The sequence below is a fragment of the Centroberyx gerrardi genome, chromosome 8, assembly GCF_048128805.1.
Source record: "Centroberyx gerrardi isolate f3 chromosome 8, fCenGer3.hap1.cur.20231027, whole genome shotgun sequence".
NCBI classification, from domain to species: domain Eukaryota; kingdom Metazoa; phylum Chordata; class Actinopteri; order Beryciformes; family Berycidae; genus Centroberyx; species Centroberyx gerrardi.
In genome coordinates, this window is record NC_136004.1 from 2,205,312 (window position 1) to 2,225,430 (window position 20,119).

At 42.0% G+C, this 20,119-nt stretch overlaps 1 protein-coding gene across 1 annotated transcript in view; it reads left to right on the forward strand.

Moving 5' to 3' along the window:
* Window positions 1-20,119, forward strand: part of pdzd2 (PDZ domain containing 2) — an 87,054-nt gene that overhangs the window by 28,533 nt on the left and 38,402 nt on the right. The window contains exons 3-6 of the mRNA XM_078285144.1: window positions 2,025-2,556; window positions 12,837-12,982; window positions 13,950-14,082; window positions 15,633-15,782. Coding sequence (XP_078141270.1) covers window positions 2,025-2,556; window positions 12,837-12,982; window positions 13,950-14,082; window positions 15,633-15,782 — 961 coding nt within the window. The remainder of the gene's footprint in view (window positions 1-2,024; window positions 2,557-12,836; window positions 12,983-13,949; window positions 14,083-15,632; window positions 15,783-20,119) is intronic.

Genomic DNA, 20,119 nt, shown 5'->3' on the forward strand with positions numbered 1-20,119 from the left:
CCCTTCATGGCTATTCAGTGTAATTGCAGAAAATCTGTTGCCTCCTTTTGCTTCCTGTTTGATTTTCAGTGAAATTCAGTGTAAATGCATAATGTAATATAGTTTGAATATTGCACAGTAGGCTTGGGTAATGATTTTATTGTTCAGCAAATTGTTCAGCAAATGTCCGGCATATCGGGAGGCATCGGGAGGCCGTGATACTTGACAATGCCATGATAAACAGCAGCTGTTATTTGAGCCAAATTAATGTATCAAAATTTAGTTGTGCGCACGTTTTTTCTGTAATGGCAGCAAGATGGCGAATCTTATTAAAAACATGCACGTAATTCATGATAAGCTACGACCTATTTGGCTTTGTGAAACCAAACACCCCTGCATGAAAGTCTGCTGCCCTACCAAGTGAGCTAAAGCACCAGTGTGTGTATTGTATCTCTGCATCCCACAGCTGTATATGTTCAGTGGGGTTTTTAGAAATTTTGGCTGTCAGCTGGGGTGAGCAGGTATATCGCAATACAAGGTGATGGAGCAGGTTTTGTGGTATGAATGCACAGGCTCAACATTGATGTAGGACAGTTTTCACTGGACCTGACTGCCAAAGGGGCCTTTTGTAGCTTAAGTATTTTATCAAGCAAAAGAGAGACAGCGAGACAGAGTATGAGTGTGTGTGTGAGAGTGAAACAGAGAAAGGGGAGAGAGAGAAAGAGTGAGACAGACAGTGTAATAGCTTGATCAGAGTAAAAACGCACCTTTATTTCCCAACATGCACAGTGTAGCTACTAAATAATTTGGTTGAAATGAAAAATTAGGCATCAAAGAAGAAACTCACACACACACACACACACACACACACACACACACACAGGCTATGCTGGCTATTTGCATATCTCATTTTTATGAACAAAAATTGTGTAAAGATACATTTAAATTAAATAATGCATACTTGTATATTTTATAAAGTTGCTTGACCAACAGAAGCCTTGTGATGCTTGGTCTGCATGTGATGATTGACATGCCTATAATTACAAAGGCTCTCTCAGGTCAAGCTTGCTTTCTCTCTGCCTGTCTGTCCTGTTCAGACTACACAACATCCCTGTGATCAATACATTCTCTTATTAAGGAAAATTATGGGGTGCTAATAGTGATCTACAGTGACTGTTGCTATAGTGATCTTGACCAGTGGCTGAGTGATCAATTCAGGAATCCAGCAAATGGCACTAAAATTTCCTGAATAGAAAAAAAAGCTTTCCTGCATTTCCCCGAAATTGTGACTCAGTGCCTTGAAGAAAATTGCTGGGAAACTTGGATGGGTCGCCTAATCAATCAAATGATTGGTACTGTGTTTCCTGAGCTGAGTCTAACAGAGCAAAGACACAGCATCTCACCTTGTTGAGATCAATTAACCAGGCTGAACAACACCGCATTTGCTGGGTGAACTGGAGCCTGAAGAGATATTAACGTACTTGGAAATATAATGTAATTCAAAAGACTGTGAACTAGTTTTGGTGGGTTGCTTTCTCTGCTGCAAGTCTCATCCAAAGATGTTTTCCACACAACAGCAACACGTGTGACGGATTAAGACAAGGTTTCAAATATGAACTAAAACAGTCCTTTAGGGCCACTGGAACATTCTCATGGTCTTGTGGACCATTTAAGATTAAGTGCATCACAAAAAGGCTGCAGCAAGTAAACTAGGTTGCCCTGCGATGGTAGTTGCTTGGTTGACTGGGCCTTTATCTGCTTGGATGGTCAATCTTGATGATGGTTAAGCTAACGTGGTATACTGGAGGTCAACTAAAGCACAACAGAGAAAGTCAGTGTTTGAAGCCAGTATTAATTTTTTTTTAGAATATCAAAACCTTTTTACAGCTTCACATGCCTAAAGTCCATGTTTAGCTGTGACATACAATCACTTCCATTAAAAGCTTGGCCTTGTTTTTATTAATCTTTCTGACATTTGAACCTGTAGGGATAATACTGTAATAACACTGTATTGACAGTATGATTCCTTTCTCCTCTCTTTACAGTTACCTGGCTGACCAGTGCTGGAATGGGGGTTGCATCTACCTGATAATGCTGCGGCGAATCAAGCGAAAGGCTCCTCCCCCTCCGTGTAATGGCAATGCCAGTATTTCTATCAGCGATGGGATTGGCAGCCATGCAGACAAGCAGCGTAGCAGCGCCTCCTCGGAGCCGCCCGGCAGCCCACTGCAGAATGGCAAACGGACACGCAAGTTCGGTGTCATATCCCGATCATCCTTCAATCGAGACAGCAAGGATAGCAAAGATAGTAGGGACTCTGAACTTCAGAGCGGTTACCATGGCCACAGCTCTTCTGTCTCCATGGACACAGAGGTTATTCCTCCAGAAGAGGACACTGGCTGCATACTTTCCACAGATACACCCACAGAGGAAAGTCCAGCAGCAGATACCTTACCTCGTATGAAAACTGTTCCCCATTTCCCACAAGATGGGGGTGCTGCCACCTTACCTGCAAGGTCTCATAGTCGGCTATCAGAATGCAGAGGGGATTCACTCAGCAGCGAGCCATCAAGCCAGGTAAGACACAGTGCAGACATGCAGAGTTCAAACTGGTAGATCCAGAGAATGTACCAAAACAGGTACAACTTTGAAATATATTGACATGAAAATTAATACCATGTCCAAGAAGCGAATGTTGCCGGATGAATAAAAATAATGTTGAGTTGAACTGCCAAAACTGCTCCTTTGTTGATAGAATCCATTCCAGAATCCAGAATTTGCTTCATACACGTTTATGGAAATGGATATTAGTGCCAGCAGAGATTGTTTGAATTGCATAAATTTGAATTTGTCATGCTCGTATTGCCCCGTTGAGTAAAAAAAAGAATTAATTTGTTGAATAAATGAAATCAAAAATTGAATTTATAAGGCACAATTTCAAATTGAATGCAATGGCTTGAAATTGAATGTGATTATTAATTCAAGTGCTTTACTGGCTTGTTGCCAAAGCATCAAGATAGAGATCACACTGTGTGTGAGTGTGTGTGAGTGTGTGTGTGTGTGTGTGTGTGTGTGTGTGTGTGTGTGTGTGTGTGTGTGAATGCTGAGTTGACACTACACCATACAATGACTATTAGTAGTCACGACAGTTCGACGATAAACAATACAGTTCAAATAGGAATAAAATAGAAATAATAAAACAAGGATCAAAAATATGACAAGTTGATTAACATCAGTGTGTGTGTGTTGGTCTCTCACTGTTCTTCAGGTTGTGGCAGGTTAGTACATATTGTGCGGCCAGATCTGTTGTGTTCCTTCTCCGAGGACAGTTCCGAGTTTGGGCTCATCATCAAGCTCTTTGAAGTTGGTCATTTGGGAGCTGAATTTGTTTAAGTACATTTCTCTGGGTGGTTTCAATTTTTCACATTTGCATGCATCTCTGTCTCAACCCCCCAACCACATATTCTGTTTTCTTTGGGTTTCCAAGATTTCTATGTCTTCCTGTTTCAATTGTTAATTGGCGGTTGCTGTGACTATACTTGGTCAGAATATGTCTCTGCTTTCTATCTCTGATAGTAGAGAGATACTCATTACTTGCTAATTCATTTTCTCTCTTTAGGGCCAGATAATATTCAAATCTACTTTTGGATTATTTTTCCAGTGTTCCAAATAAATTTCTTTGCATTGCGTAATAATTTTATTTGAAAGCAGTGCTGTTCTGAGTCTGGTCAAGATGTGACTGAGGGGGACTAGTTAGGTTCAGTGCCAGCTGACACAGTGGACTCTTTTTTGGGTTCAGCTCGGCCTTTGGAATAAAGGCTGTCTGGGAAACTAGATTTAATGCCTGAACTGCACAGAATGCGTAACGTTTGTGTATCCGAACTTGTTGTGGCCCAGTTGCAGCGCAGCATGTTAAGCTGCTACACCAGCTTAAGTGAACACAGTTATCTAGTTTTGCTTATTGTTCCATAAACAACTCAAGTTGTACCGTGAGGAACATTAATGTACCATATAGGAGTGCTTATGTCACTTTTTTTGAGAATGTAGGCGTACTGTAGCCAAATAGCAGGCTTCTCAGCGACTATCCATAGATAACCTAATCTCCAACATTTATTTAAGTGACACTGGTTCATGCATCCTCTATTTTGTTAACTGACATGGTAATAAATGACTACAGTAAGCAAAATCTTTTACACATTTATATGGCTAAAATACGGAACAGACAGATGCGTAGTCCATCATACGTATTTCCAAAGTTGTGGTGTAGTGAAGCCGCAAGGGTGGTGACAGCTGCAATTCTATTCCATCTTCATGGTTCAGAGCAGAAAGGAAACCTCCACCCCCCTCTTTCCTCATGTAGAAAGAGGGGGGTGGAGGTTTTCTTTCTGCTCTGAACCATCTTTCCTCATCCTTGGTGAGGATGAGGAAAGCAAGCCCTGTTTCTGTTCAAGAAACCAAGCTTCATCTGCAACTTTTTGACCAGATTATCTATTCGGGTTCTGAAAGTGAACGATAGTTATGTATTGTAACTCTAGTGCTATGATCACAGGTGGAGCCCTCTAACAGGGCTCTATTGGCTTAGCCACTCATCTAGTCGCCTCAGCGCACTGAAAATTTGCATGCACGTGCTCAGCCAATCAGGATGAGCCTATACACCCCCTATGGGGCCTCGCGCTATAAATGCCGATCCAATCGAACAGTTCAAAGGATCGATGTTCTGCTCCCCGCACCATTTTTGAAAGCCCAACCATTTAGCCTTGTAGCTATCAATGGTGGATTGAGCCCTCGCGCCCTGGATGTTCTGTACCACATCCGCAGCCAGTCCAGCGCGCATCAGTCTGTCCCTCTCAGGAGCCAAACCCTGAGAGGCTGTCCCAGGCTGGCCATCACACCTATCGCTCCGTTCGCCTGAGACAATGCCCCCCAAAACTGGGGAACTATCCAGGGCGGAGCCACCAGCAGCTGTCTCATTTCTGCATACCACGGTGCTGTTGTGCGGTCCAGGGGCCTCCAGAATGAGCGAACAGTCTCTCCACTCTCACTCTCGCCAGCAGGGGAGGAATAAGACGGAGGGGAGGAAAAGCATACAGCAGCTTTCCTGGTCATGGCGTGTGTCCGAATGCATCCACCCCCAATGGGGGAGCGTCTCGGGGAAACAGAGAGAACCACAGGGGACAGTGGGCGTTCTGCCGGGTGGCGAACAGGTCCACTTCCGCCTTCCCGAATCAGGACCAAATCTGGTCCACTATGTCGGGATGTAATCTCCATTCATCCTCCAGGGGCCTGCCCCTCGACATGAGGTCGGCCCCCGTGTTCTCCAGGCCTGGAATATGCAGCGCCTTGAGAGAACGGCGGTGCTCTGTGGCCCAGCGCCACAGGTTCTCGGCAGCCTTCAACAATGGTGCGGATCGTTCTCCGCCCTGTGTGTTGATTTAGGCCACCGTCGAACGATTGTCGGTCCTCACTAGCACATCCTTCCCCTGTAACAGAGGCAGGAAGTGCTGTAGGACCAGCATGACTGCAGTCAGCTCTAGTAGGTTGACGTGCTGGTTTGTCCCTGAAGGCCACACACCACCGACTGACTGCCCCAGGCAGGTGCCCCCCCCAACCAGGATGGGAGACGCCAGGGAGGCGTCTGTGAACACCAACACGTAGGAGGTCACTCTCCCCAGCGGTGTCCCCTTTGGGGGGTCGTGGACGTTGTGGATCCAAACGCAACCTGGCAAACCATCTCTGAAGGCGTCTCATATGGAGCAGCCCCAGTGGAACCACAGTGTGAGCCACCGCCATGAGACCCAGGAGACGCATGACGGTCAAAGCCATCACCGTTCCACCCTGTCTCGCCTGCCGAACCACCTCCAACACGGCTGTCTGTCTGGGTTCTGACAGACACGCCTGTAGTGTGGGGTGGAGTCCAGCTGCACTCCTAAATACACCACCTGTTGACATGGTATGGGTGCACTCTTTTCCCAATTGATGGCAAAACCCAACCTGGTTAAGTGCTGCACCAAATGCACTGTGTGGAAAATAGCCGGGCCATGAGAATCAGGTCGTCTAGATAAAAGAAGACCCGTATTCCCTGACGGCGCAGGGGTGTGAGCGCCGTGTCCACACACTTCGAAAAAGTGCGGGGAGCCAGGGAGTAGCCGAACGGTAGTCTGTTGTACTCGTAAGCTACCCCCTAAAAGGCAAAACGCAGGAATTTCCTGTGTCTCGGCACCACTGGGACATGAAAGTAAGCATCTTTCAAATCCACTGTGGTGAACCAATCGCCTGGCTGTACCAATTCCAGGGGGCGAGCAGTCAGCTGTGGAGTAGGCCATTCATTGGCCGGCAGCCAATGAATGGCCACCGCTGTTTGCTCAGTGGCAAAAATGGCATTAGAATCAGAAGATGGCGTTCTCGCCATAGACTGTAATACACAGTCCCCTTTCACGTCCGCTACTCGCTTCGAGGCAGAGTTGGCGAGGGAAAACGGCGTTGACAACGCTGTGTGAGAAAGACTGTCCTCATCCACGTCTGCTTGCCTCCAAGGGGAGGCAAAGATGATGTCAACGTAACGGCCCAATGAGCGGAGCAGCGGAGTTATTTGAAAACTCCTCCGCTCTCGCTCCATAGACACCGGCCGGCGTCTAGAAGAAATCCAGCCCGCCGTCGGAGAAGAGAAGCGGGGAGCCGCCCTCTCGTTTGGGCCGGGCGGGCGACTGATTCCCCGTGCTTCATGAAGGAGCTGTGAGACGATGCCATCCTAGGCATACTTGTTCGTCAGGCGCTGAAGAAATAGTGGATGCTGAATGAGGGGCCGCTCACCATTTATAGCGCTAGACCCCATAGGGGGTGTATACAGTAGGCTCATCCTGATTGGCTGAGCACGTGCATGCATATTTTCAGTGCGCTGAGGCGACTAGATGAGTGGCTAAGCCAATAGAGCCCTGTTAGAGGGCAAAGCCTGTGTGAAATAGAACTCATCAGTCCAGATTCCCAAATGTTTATAAACAGGGACATGCTCAATACCATTAGATTATACAGTAAATCTGTAGAATTTGCAGCAAATTCAGAACACTCCTGGAAGGTCATTTTTCAAACCAGCAAGCGCCAGTTCAGCCAATTTATATACCACTTTCTGTCCATCTGTTGTGATGACAAGCCTGGCTGGATGGAGGATTCCAAATTGCAGACCCTAGGCTTTCAGTTTGACAATAATGAGCTTGTCGCTCGCTCTACTGGTGTACATTCCATGTCAGCTCTGTACATTCCATGTCAGCTGTTTTTTTTTTTTTTGCCGTGGCCAGGATCCTCTGTCTGTCTCCCCAACGTAATAGCCAAACCAGAATCGTCCCAGGTGGGTCGCCAGCAGCAGGCATGAGTTGGAGTGTGTGGTGTGCCCAGTCTATCTCGGGTGGTGGCAGACCACTAGACTCCAGAATTTTAGACAAACAAGCAAATTTGATATAGTAGCAGTGTAACTCTTCATTTTTCGCCACCCTTTTGTAGCAGCACTTGAGCAGCCTTCTACATCCTAGGAATTATTCCTGAAATAACTGCTAATATGTTTTATGTGTTCCAATATCAAGGGAGCTGAGAGTTTGAGAGCCAGTTCTTAGCTTCTTGAAGGGAGCATGGTGATCAACCACAGAATCAAAAATCTTCTCACAGTAACTCAACGGCAGCTCGATATCAAGGGAGCAGAGAGTTTGAAAGCCAGGGCCCAAGGTTTGTTTCTTGACTTAAACAGAGTTGATAATTCATAGGTGACTAATCTTTCATTCTTAGCTTCTTGGAGGGAGTATGCTGATCAACCAGCTTGACATCAGGGATTTCAAGAGTTTGAGATAGTTCACTCTGATGAAGATCATGCAGATCACGTTCATTGAATTTTCTAAAATTCAGTGAACAGGGAAATTCAATGAACAGGGTGACACCACCACTAGTGGGGTTGACATCAATAACAAACTGGCCCAAATCTGCAAAATTGAGTCATCACTGGGTTGAATTGAAAATCTGAACCATTAGTATGGTATCCATTCATGAGTATTACTTTTACATATAGCAATATTACACAGACCAATACTCCAGTACACTCCGATGCACCAGTTCTAATGTAATACAATTTAAACAAACCACCTCACATGCATGGAGAATTTCAGAATCTGTTTTCCAATGTACTTTAGTATAAAGCATGGCTCCTGCCAAATTCAGTAGCAATACCTATCACTGTGGCCAAGATGTGCAACTGGGAGCATCATTTAGCGGCCCCCGGGCCCACCAGCAATTTTTCTCTGGCCCTGCTTCATCCTCCCCAACACCAAATGAGAATTAGAATAAAAATGTTCCAATGCATTTCTTCAAAATTATAATTATGTAGACTCATAAAAAGGTAAAATATTGGAAACTGTCCCGCTGTCATGACCTGTACTGAATTGTGACTATTTTAGTGTTATATCAGTGCTAGTTAATAACAAAAGAATAGAGCTATCAGTTTTTGTGACACTGCCTGTGATAGGCAGACGCATCAGTTACTCCCAGTCCCAACCATTTGCCAGAGCTTTATTTACTTATTTGCTGATTCCACTTCTTTTTAGGTTTTGGAAATGGAACACAAAGTAACCTAGTCGACATGCCTTTTAATTAATCAGTCCTTGGTAGGGTCTATCCCTCATTCTTCTGATGGATATCTTTTTTACAGTTTTGGAAATAGAACAAATAGTAACAAGTAACCTAGTCTGGACATACCAGCTTTGAGACCACCCATCGCCCAGCCCAAAGAGTATTTGCTCTGTGCAAATTTCAATATCAATGAGCTGCAGGTGCGGAAGCCGCAGTTTCAGACCAACAGTTTTAGTTTTCACTCTTGTCAGTCCAAACCATTTCTGTGTTGGTTTGAGTCTGGTGCCACAGGCTGAGTTATAATTCAGCACAGTTTTTGCCAAAAGTTGGCAGTATTTGTTCAGAGGTAATTGTCAATCAACAACAGTACATTCTTATTGGTTTCCAGGTTTCTAGTGTAACAGACAATAATTTCTCTTAGGATGTCTTTAACAGACAATAATTCCTCTTAGGATGTCTACAACAGACAATAATTCCTCTTAGGATGTCTATGTTGAAGGATTTGGCATTCTTCGAGATCTGCTAGTTTTGTTTATCCCACGCCGCAGCCAAGGGCGTCACAAGGCATATTCAATTCGGTCAGGCAGTCAGTCAGTCAATCATCAACGCTTCGTGAGATGGCCTCTAGAGGGCGTCTTTGGCTGCAAGATGCAGTGTTCCCCTACATAGGCACATCTGTGGTGTGTCTGTAAAGCTGCTATACCCATCTCTTTCCCATAAAGGACAACAGTAAGTGAGAAAATAGATGAGCAATACAGCTAACTAGAAAATGTGCTCAGTAGAGCACAGACCTCTGCCATGTCTGACAACATCCCGCAATGAAGTTATGCACCTTTTGGTGATATGCCGCGCCCACCACCACGCCCCCTTTTGGCCGCTCAACATGAAAAGTTAATCAGTTCTTCCTTGGCCCATAACCAACCTTCATACCAAGTTTTGTGCAAATCTGTGGCCAACTTTTTGAGATATCCTGCTAACAGATGGACGGACCAACACACAGACGGGGGTGAAAACATTACATCCTTGGCGGAGGTAATTAGCAGCTTGTGTTGGAGCAAGGGAACCAAGACCTGTTGTATTAGTGGCTTTGTCAACCAGAGGAGAGCTTAAGCATGGAAAGTACGTATGGGAACTTCATGTAAAAAGTGCTAAAAAAAACTCCTTTTGTCTACCAAACATTAGAGGACTATAAATAGGCAAATCATTGTGTAGAAACTCCCTTTTGTGTACCAGATACCACTGCCCACTTGTGAGTCTTCACATCGTCTCAGTCCATAAGATCATCTAGATTTTCTCTTATGAGGTCATATTGGTTTGAAGGTGTTTGAAGCCCCAAGAAACCTCAGTGACTGTGTCAGCGAAGCTCTGATTGTGTAACTGACCAGCAGCGGCCAAGCGGGCACTGACCTAGCTCTCAACTGTAATTTATTGTGAAAGCCATCAAAAGTAGCCTGCTGTTGTAAAATCATGGTTTTAAGTGTATAAGCCTGGAAGATCAGTATTTCCTCTCTAAATTGTTAAAGGGTCCCTCCCTCAGGATGATGCCCTCCCATATTCCAGACCTGTCAGCAGCTAATTTTGAATGTTTTTTTTCTTTTTGTCTTCACCTCGCCACTATTGGCTGGACTGGCTAGCCCAGACAAGCTTCAGACTGTCCTCAAGCCATCACCATTGCCACACATTTCAGCTGCATTTGTTCCCAAGCCAAAAAAGCAAATGATAAAGCTGTATTATTATTCCAGTATTTTACATGGTGATATATTACCTCTTCACTAGACTGGATCTCTGCTCTAATTAGCTAGCGTACAAATCGCAATTATGAAAATGGGACATTACTATTTACGTTAATTACAGGACACTGTAAGCTATGCCAGAGACTTGATGTTGTTGCAATTCCTTGGTTGCCAGTACAAGTCGATAAAAGTCATAGATTACTTAGTGTGCCTTTAATAGAAATCTAACCAGGTTGTATTTTAGGTCAGAGTACAGCCAACTTCACCCAGTTGCACCTTCAGCTGTGAACTGTTGGTGAAGATGTGGATGATATTAACAGCCTAATGTTGACATTATGAGCACGACTGGAAATAGTGTCATTATTGACGCTTATTGCACATAAACTAGACCTCTTGTATCGCCTCAGTCAAATGATCAGCGATGTTTCAACAGCCAAGGGCAGCCAAGATCCTGATTAGCTTCCATTTTGTTCCTTTTTGTCCCCCCATGTTTTGCTGTATTACATTCTACATTTTCCTCTCTTTAAACTTCCACATTACCTTGTATGCAAATAGAAGATGATGCTGACCCAGAGGAAGGGACAATGCTGGCCCATTAAAGCTGGGCCAAAGCTTCCCCAGCCTCTTGTTCAATTGAACACTTTTGATGTGGATTAATTAGCATCTGAAAAGCGTCTTGCTCTCCGTCTTCAATTTCTGAAAGAGCAATTGTGGGCAGAGGGCGAGAGCGTGATCGTCAGCGGCATTGAGGATATAAGCCCAAGTGTTATTTTGTCCAACAAGAGGGGCAAAATGATATTGGCTTATTTAGATATAGACAAATCATCTGACTACACCTTATTTCTAATGACACATTAATGGTGTCATTAGAATGTCATAATCAATGTCATGTATTGTCAATCCAATTCTCTCTTGACTTATTGTCAGTATTACTGTAAAACTGAACATATTAACCCTCTGGAGTCGATGGACGCGGCCGTCATACATATTAAGAACATATTAATGGTTTAACAAACCCTAAAAATAATTTTTAGACACACACAGGGAGAGGGCAAAGGATCACAAAAGTCGATTGGCCACAACCTTCTCTAAAGCCCTAGATAAAGTTCATTTCAAGTTAATTTATTAATATAGCCCTTCATCGCAAGCCTGTCTCAAAGGACTTTAAAAACAATTAACAATGCAACAAAATAAAACACTAGGAAGCAAAACAAGCATACAAGCAAGGGAGAAAAACCTGACTCACACATTACATTTCACCTATTCTTTCTCTCTTCCTCACCAGACAGTAAAACTGCAAAAGTTAGTATGTCTGACAAGTGAAATAAATATGAAAGCAGGTACATAGATCTTGCCTTGTTGGCAGTTAGGAAGTGCATAGCTTTAAATTGGAAAGTATCCAACCCCCCAGTAATAGTCCATTGGTGGAATGAACTCTCAAGCTACCTTACATTGGATAACATTTATAAGAGTAAAGGCAGATCCTCAGACTTTTTAAAAATATGGCAATCTCATACAGAATTTGACTTTAAGAACCTTTTACACCAATGTCAGTGACTATGACAACGGCAGGATCTGAGTGCAATAGTTTGTGTTGTTTTGTTTGTCTATTTATTTATCTTGTTTGTTTTTCGTTTTGTCTTTTATATCTTGAGGATATGATATGTCTGGATATCAATCAGAATCCCTGATTGTTTGGAGTAGGCTCGACCCTCATTACTCCACTGACTAACCTTTTATTTTCCCTTCCACGTTGTCACATGGTTGTTATATCTCATCATGTTGTGCTTCCCTTGCCTTGTTTTGTCTGTTTTGTTTTTGTGGGGGTTGGATTTAAGATATGGGGAATGAGATATATGTATGTATACTCCTCGTGTTGTTCTCAAAAAGATAATAAAAAATAAAAAGTGTCAAATGCGACACGTTTCTGTTAAGCAATATGAATTATGGTAGTGTAGTGATTGATAGAGTACTTGTTTTAGTAAATTTAAAAAAAATCTAGTATTGAAGATTATATTCAGATGGTTACATTATTTGTTACAAATCTATTATTTATGGGTTTACAAATATGATATCAACATTGGGACAAATCCCCAGCTTGTATTTGTGATAATGCTAGATATGGAAATCAAAGTTTGATCTAATGGTCAGACTTTGGAGCCCTGGAGGAGATACATGATCCTGGATTTATAGAATTGTCATAATCTAAAATTAAGTTGAAATGCAACTTAGTTGCCTGTGAGTGTTTGTCAGAGTGTTTGTAATGTTTGGTCTAGTCTTGTTTCCTTTTTAAAATGGACAATTAAATTCATAATAAAGGCAATAGCTTTGACAAGAAACAGTGATATTGATGATTTGTAAAGTTTGTCACCCAGTTCACATATCACATTTTAACTCTAACCTGACATGGTGGTCCATTTTTCATCTTAGTGATCTCTGTGTATTGTGACCTTTTTGTATCACAACACTGTGTGACGATATATTGTTTCATGTCTGTTTGTTTCTGCTCTTTTCTAGCCCAGAGAGGGAAGCCGCATCTGGAAGATGCACATGGTGAAAGGCCAGGAGGGCCTGGGCATCCAGATCACTGGGGGCCGTGGCTCCAAGCGCTCCCCCCACGGCATCATCATAGCCCATGTTGAGGAGGGGGGCGCCACCCAGAGGTACAAATAGTCATAATAAAGGGAAAAGAACCGATAGTGAGTCAAATAAAAAAATCTAGCTATTTCCTAAAAAATTAAATAGTTTGAGAGTTTCTGCTCGAATAGATTATACCCCTGGGTGGAACAGTCAATTCTGTGTGAAAATAGTGTGATTACATTCAACACCTTTTTGTTTCTTTGTTAATTTCTTATAACAGATTACTGATAGACAAACAGTTAAAAACATGATTTAATCAAAGGAAACCATTTTCAGCTGTAACCTAGAAATATTACTAGATTATGAGTCATCATTTCAGGCTACATAGAATTCAAAGTACAAATATTCTTAAAAAAAGAAAAAAAAAGTATGAAATAAATAAATAATATCAAAATGAATGCTCATGTACTCCTTTGACTGTTTTTTTTTTTTTTTTTTTTTTTTAATGGAACTTATAATAACAAATTAAAAAGCTGTCAAGATTCAACACTAGATGTAAACCAATTGTTTATGCAGCCAAGCAGCCAGCACAGAGGTCAGAAAAATGCTCTCCAAACAAACAAAGGTTACACTAAATGGAATCTTTCCTTCGAAGAATTGTTTATAACACATAGCAGCATAACATAACTGCAAACTAACTTCTTTCTTAGTAGATACTTTTCCTTTTGCTGAAAATTGAGTTTTCCCTAATTCTCTCATAGACTTCAATGGAGCCAGAACCACAAACTGGTACCCAATGGAATTTAGAATGCTGCTGCAAGGCATGAATAGTGAGGCGCTTAAAAATGTGCCGATGGTCACATGATTGGTTTTGCTTAAGCCATTTTTTTTAAATTGCTGTGAAGCTTGTCATGGTACTGCATTGAATATTGATCAATAAGGTATTCCAAATGCGACATGCTTAAACTGAGAGGACCATCTGACCAAATTTGTTTGTGTGCATATGTTTATGTGTACAAATGTGTGTGCGTGTGTGTGTGTGTGTTTAAGGGACGGTCGTCTTCGTGCTGGTGATGAGCTGCTGATGATTAATGGTCAGTCTCTGGTGGGCCTCTCTCACCAGGAGGCCGTGGCCATCCTCCGCTCTACTGCTGGCCTCGTCCAGCTGGTGGTCGCCACAAGGGTGAGCATGCACACACACACACACACACACACACACACACACACACACACACACACACACCCTGGGTTCTACTACAAATCAGTGTATGTATAGAAAACATTGTGTATACACACACACACACACACACTTAGGCCACGAACTCACTACGTGGGTGTTGGGACCTTACCTTATCTTATCTTATGTATCGTAGCCATTCTTACCTCCTTGTAAAAATGGAACACAAGAAGTCAATTTGCTGCTTTGGCATTTCCAACAGAAAATGGGGCAAGTGTTGAGAGAAACAAAAGCATAATATGTTGACATGTTACTGGCTTCAAAAATATTAATAATGTTCATAATATTATTCAGCAGATATTTACAATTTCTGCATTGGACATTGCTACTGAGCAGCTCCACTGGAGCGGTTGGGGTTAAGGGCCTTGCTCAAGGGCACCTCAGTGGTGGTAATGAGGGAGGGGCAAGCGCTGCTTTTCACTTTCCCCACCCAGATTTATCCTGCCGGTCCGGGGCATTGAACCGACGACCTTCCGGTCACAAGCTCGCTTCTCTAACCTTTAGGCCACCACTGCCCATAGACTATAGGTGTTTTGTCTAGAAAGAAATTAGTCTCAGCAGAGATAGTATTTGAATTGCATAAATTGGAATTGTCAAGCTCGCATTGAACCAGTGAATACAAAAAAATGAATTTGTTGAATAATCAAATTCAGCCATTGAATTTGTAAGACATGATTTGAAACTGAATGCAGTGGCTTGCAATTGAAAGTGATTGTTATTGAATTTTACTTCTAACTAGAATTTTACATTTTTTCTTATTCTTATTAGTCTTATTCTCCCTACTTGGTGACCGAGTTGCACATTTGAATGGTAGCTGAGTGCGCCTGACAAATGCAATTTTTGAATTCGTAAATGCAATTTTTGAATTCATTTATTCATTATTATTCATTATTATTATTTTTTATATTCAATTGTTCAATATGAGAATGACGGTTTTTTTGCAATTCAAGAATTTGCCATGCTTATGCAGTCCAAATGTAATCTCTGCTGGGGCTAATTTCTTTCTGTAATGTTGGCCTGTACTGGTTGAATATTTTTTTTTTTTTTTCTGCTATCGTTTCCAAATGGAAAGGAAAATCAAACTCTAGCTGAGGCTGTCTTGCATTGCCTTCCCTCCCCTTGCTGGATCTGAAAAATTGAAGAGAAGTCTTAATGGCCTTGTTGGAAAATGCAGGCGGCTTTCGGAGATGAAGTTAAAAATATACTCAGGCTGCATCTCTGGATTCCCTTCCTCTTGCCCAGTCAGACATACACACATACACACACACACACACACACACACATCCTGTCGACTGTATATGGCGCCTCTGTTGAAGGTGTAGGTAGATTTAGGAAGGTACAGTAAGATACGCAAACATGCATCTTTGTCATACATACAATGCATCTCATGCTCTTCTCCAGCAAACCACACACACACACACACACACACACACACACACATTGCTTCTGTATTTCACTCATGCTCAGTGTTGTCATCTCTCTTCCTGTCCCTCCAGGAGGAATCGGAGGTGGATTTCCAGCGCTTCCCGTCCACCAGCCTGCCGGACCTGGTCAGTACCTGCAGCTCCTCCTCATCCTCGTCTCAGATTGCTGCCTCTCCCCTCCCCCAAGGTGGCAGCAGCCTCTCCCTGCCCACCCACCACCTGGTAAGGACATATACTCTAATGTGTGTGTGTTGGGGGGGGGGGGGGGGGGGGGGGGCGCTTGAATTTATCTGTATAGGATCTATCTGTGGTTAAATCTTGTATCTGCATGCATCTGCAGGTTCAGTCATGCAGCAACTGAAGCCAAAGAGACTCAGAATGTCAAAGGCTTGTTCTCATGGTTACTTACAGGACTGTTTGCTGGATCTGGAGATAAAACTCCTACTGGCACTAGGATGTTATTATTCATTATTTTAGTATTATTTTAACCATTATATATCCAGGAAAAGTCAGCTGAGCTTCATGCTCTTTTCCAGCGACACCCTGTGGTTGTGAGTGTGAGGAAGTTTTTGAATGTGAAGCAGGGTGTTGCTGTAAAAGAGAATGGAACTCTGTCAACATTCCCCCAGGTAAATAAGGGTTAAAAACTTCAGCTTTCCCTCTCTTTTAGCTCTCTCACTTTCCAGCGTCACTCTCTTGCTCACTCGCATCTCTCTCTCTCTCTCTCTCTCTCTTTTTCATTGTCTCCCCTCTCTGTCCTATCTAATATAATCTGTTGTGGCAGCACAGCCTAACCAGGCTGACTGAGCCCAGCAGCTTGTTGCCTAACTTCCCTTGCCAGATGATGAGAAATTATTTATGTGCTGCTGCAACCTGGACTGTTGTCACTTTGGACGTGGTGTTGTTATTGATGATCAGCTCCATACTGTTGATGCATTTGATTGTCAGTTAATTCATGATATGTGTAGATGAAGGATGGGGGGTGCTTAAGTAGTCGGTATCATGTATTTAATGTATGTATGTGTGTGTGTGTGTGAGAGAGAGAGAGAGAGAGAGAGGAGGATGGTGGGCTAACCAGTAAAGTGGGTCACCCCCCGCCGACCCCATTTCTCTCTTTTTCTTCTTCTTCTTCTTCTCTCTCTCTCTCTGCATGCAGTCTAATTGCATTATCACTCTGCAGCTGCTGATGGATTCGGCCTATGTGTGCACGCACGTGTATGTGCCCACTAAAACCTCACATGTATGGAACCAGTGTTGATGACTTTGCAAATTTAATGGGGAAAATCCTCGTGATTAGAGTCCGAGGAATAGTTCACCCAAAAATGAAAATTCAGTCATTATCTACTCACCCTCATGCCAGTCGAAACACAGGTGAAGTCTGTTAGTCCGTATAACACTCAGGAAGGTTGCCAACGCAGCCTTCCCCAAAACAACTGAAGTCTGTGGGGACCAATTCTTTAGAGTTCCGTAAAGAGCAAAAAAATTACCAGAGTTACTCCATACAGCTCATGTAGCATAATCCAAGTCTTCTGAAGCCAAACGATCGCACAGTGAGTGGAAAAGACCTATATTTACGCCATTATTAAGCGCAAATCTTCGCTACAGCCGTCGTTTTTGAAGATCGGTCACACGTGCACGCACCCAAACCTGGTGCGTTCAAGTGTTTCATTCGGATCTAACGTTACCTTTTCAGTCTTTGGTCTTTTACCTAGCTCTTGTAGTTTCTCTCCCATTATTCTCCTATTTAAATGCAGCTAATATACTCTTGCTGGATGAAAAGATAGGAAAGATTCAAGAACGTGGATTCAACTCTATGCGACAGCTACAGGTTCTACGACATGGACCACCGCCTACAAATTCATTTTAGGCAGTGGGGCAAACTCACTGACTCAATGATTACTTGGTGAGGAGCTGAGATTTCTGGATTTCAAAACTCACTTTTCCAACTCATACTCTACTTTTTGTTCCAATACTTTTGTTTTGGAACAAAAACTCCCCACCCATTGGCATTCCTGTTGTTGCAATTCATTGGTTGCAGATAGAGGGGTATAAAGGTCATAGTTTACTTAATGCACCTTTAAAAGAGGATCCCCTTTTACAAAATTACATGTAGTCTGATGTAGTCTGGTCTTCTTTTCAGCCTTCAAACACCAAAATACTTCATACCGGGCATTCACAGTGCAGGCGGCAGTTGGCTTTCCTTTCATTTTCTGTGACCTGAGATGAGTTAGCTGATGTTGAACATGGTTGTCATTGTGTTCATATTTGTTGATGAAGAAGAGTTGGCAGCTGAGCTTCTGGATGACACAGTAACAGCTCTATATTACTGCAGTACTGCACTGCAGATCAGTGCAGAGAGAAAGATAAACTCAGAGGTAGGGTTGTGCCGATTTATGAAATTTCAGCTTACGATTATTTATTGCACAAATAATTCTATAGGAGAAATCACCGCACTCACCTTTGCTTTGTTTGGTGCGTAAAAACCAATCAAATGTCTTCAGTGGAGAAAGTGGTTCGCACTCAAAGAAGAAATATGTTTTCCAAGATCTTTTATGTTCTCATTGTATTCAGGTTTTTTTAATTTTTTATGAATGCATAAGGGAAATCACGCACAGACGTTTCGGCTAGTGCCTTCTTCAGTGTGCAGGCACAAAAATAATTGCAATCGATTTAATTTTCTGGTTTTTATTTAGTTTTTTTTTTAATAATATTACAGTATAAGCCTAATTATTATTGCTCCAGTGACAAACACACCTGGTTCAATGCTGACCTCTATTGTTCAGCGACGTCAACAACATATCAAGCCCCGTACCTCTCTCTACCCTCCATAGAGCAAGACTATCATCAGCATCAGTGGTTGGAAATACTGAAGGATTGTTTGAGAATCATCAACAATGAACATTCCACCAATGTTTTCCCGAGTTAGCACGTTTTTGGTTCAATGGACCCTTGTCGTGATTAGGGAACTGACATTACCATGATTCGTGTTGTCTGTGGATTTCTAGGAGTCTCCATTTCGTCTGTTTTGTGTCCACTCCCATTACAAAAGAAAAGATTGTTGCTGCTATAACATTGGGATCATAAAATGGTGTATAGAGATAGAATTTTGAGTTTTCATGCTTTCAACCGATGTCTTGCATGACAAATTTTACCCTAAAGAAACTTGGAAGACTTGGAGGGTTGAAGTGAAGGAGGATGGCTCTGACCAAAGATCTATATGAAAATGGTTTCAAACAGATGATGTACTTGGAGTGTGCTTGCAAAAACAGCTACAAAAGTGGACACATCACTTCCCAGAGGAGACCAAAAAATGAGAGATGTGCTCTCTATTTATTTATTTTTTCATTGACTGAAAACAAATTGGCTAATATGTGAAGGATTTCCTTCAAAAAAAATCTATGTATCCATTTTCAGTGTGCTAGCGCTTTTTAGGTACTCGGTGTGGTATGCATTATTGGAACGACTGAAACTACATTGACTTCAACCTGTTAACACCAAAGTGCTTTAATTCATGCATTGACTTACCTGCTATAGTTAGAAAATCACCAAGGTACTTTCTGGTATGTTAATATCTGCAGGCTGCAGCAAGGATCCTGTCCATGCTTGTGACTTATACACACTAAAAACAAAAGGTTCCAAACAGTACCCTAAACTGGTTCTTTGGCTCTTAATAGCGGAACCGGTTTTGGTGTTATGTGGCACCCATACTTAAAGGTTCTTAATAGTACCATTGTGGTTCTAAATAGATGTGCCATATAGCATCTAAAGGTTGCTAAAATTTGCAGCCTTCATTTCTCACCAACTGATTGTTCAAATGATTTAAAACTGTATGTTTACTAAGAACGACACCACCTTTTACAATCTTTTTTTCTTTATTTTTATGAACTCTCTACAGTCAAGACTTACGTATCCCAGTTCATAATGTCAAAAAGACATGCAATGAAACGTACACTTAATGCTGATAATTGAGTAAAATCTATGTTAAAATTAATATTGCAGTTCAAACAAGTTCATAAAATTGTTTGCCAAACAAAAACAGCTTGCTGCCATTAGTTTCAAGTTTCAAGTTTTTATTGTCATATCACAATTACAGTGAGTATAAAAGCGAGTGAAATTCTTGGGTAACACTTTACAATAAGGGTCACTAAGTTAAGGGTTAGTTAATGCTTAATAAGGGTAAGTTAATGCTTAATAAGGGTTAGTTAATGCTTAATAAGCATTAACTAACCCTTAATTAACAGTTAACTAATGTGTAATTTACTAATGGTGTTCATGTTAACTAAGGTATTAATTTATACATTATTTAATAGTTTATAAAGATGACTATTAAATAATGTATAAATGAATGCCTTAGGTAACATGAACACCATTAGTAAATGATTACCAGACACGTTAGTTAACTGTTAATTAAGGGTTAGTTAACCCTTAACTTAGTGACCCTTATTGTAAAGTGTTACCAATTCTTGTGTGCAGACTCCTGTACACTGCAGTATAAGTAATAGAAATAAAATAGAATCGAAAATTAAAGTAGAAACTATGAAATAATAAAATAGAAAAAA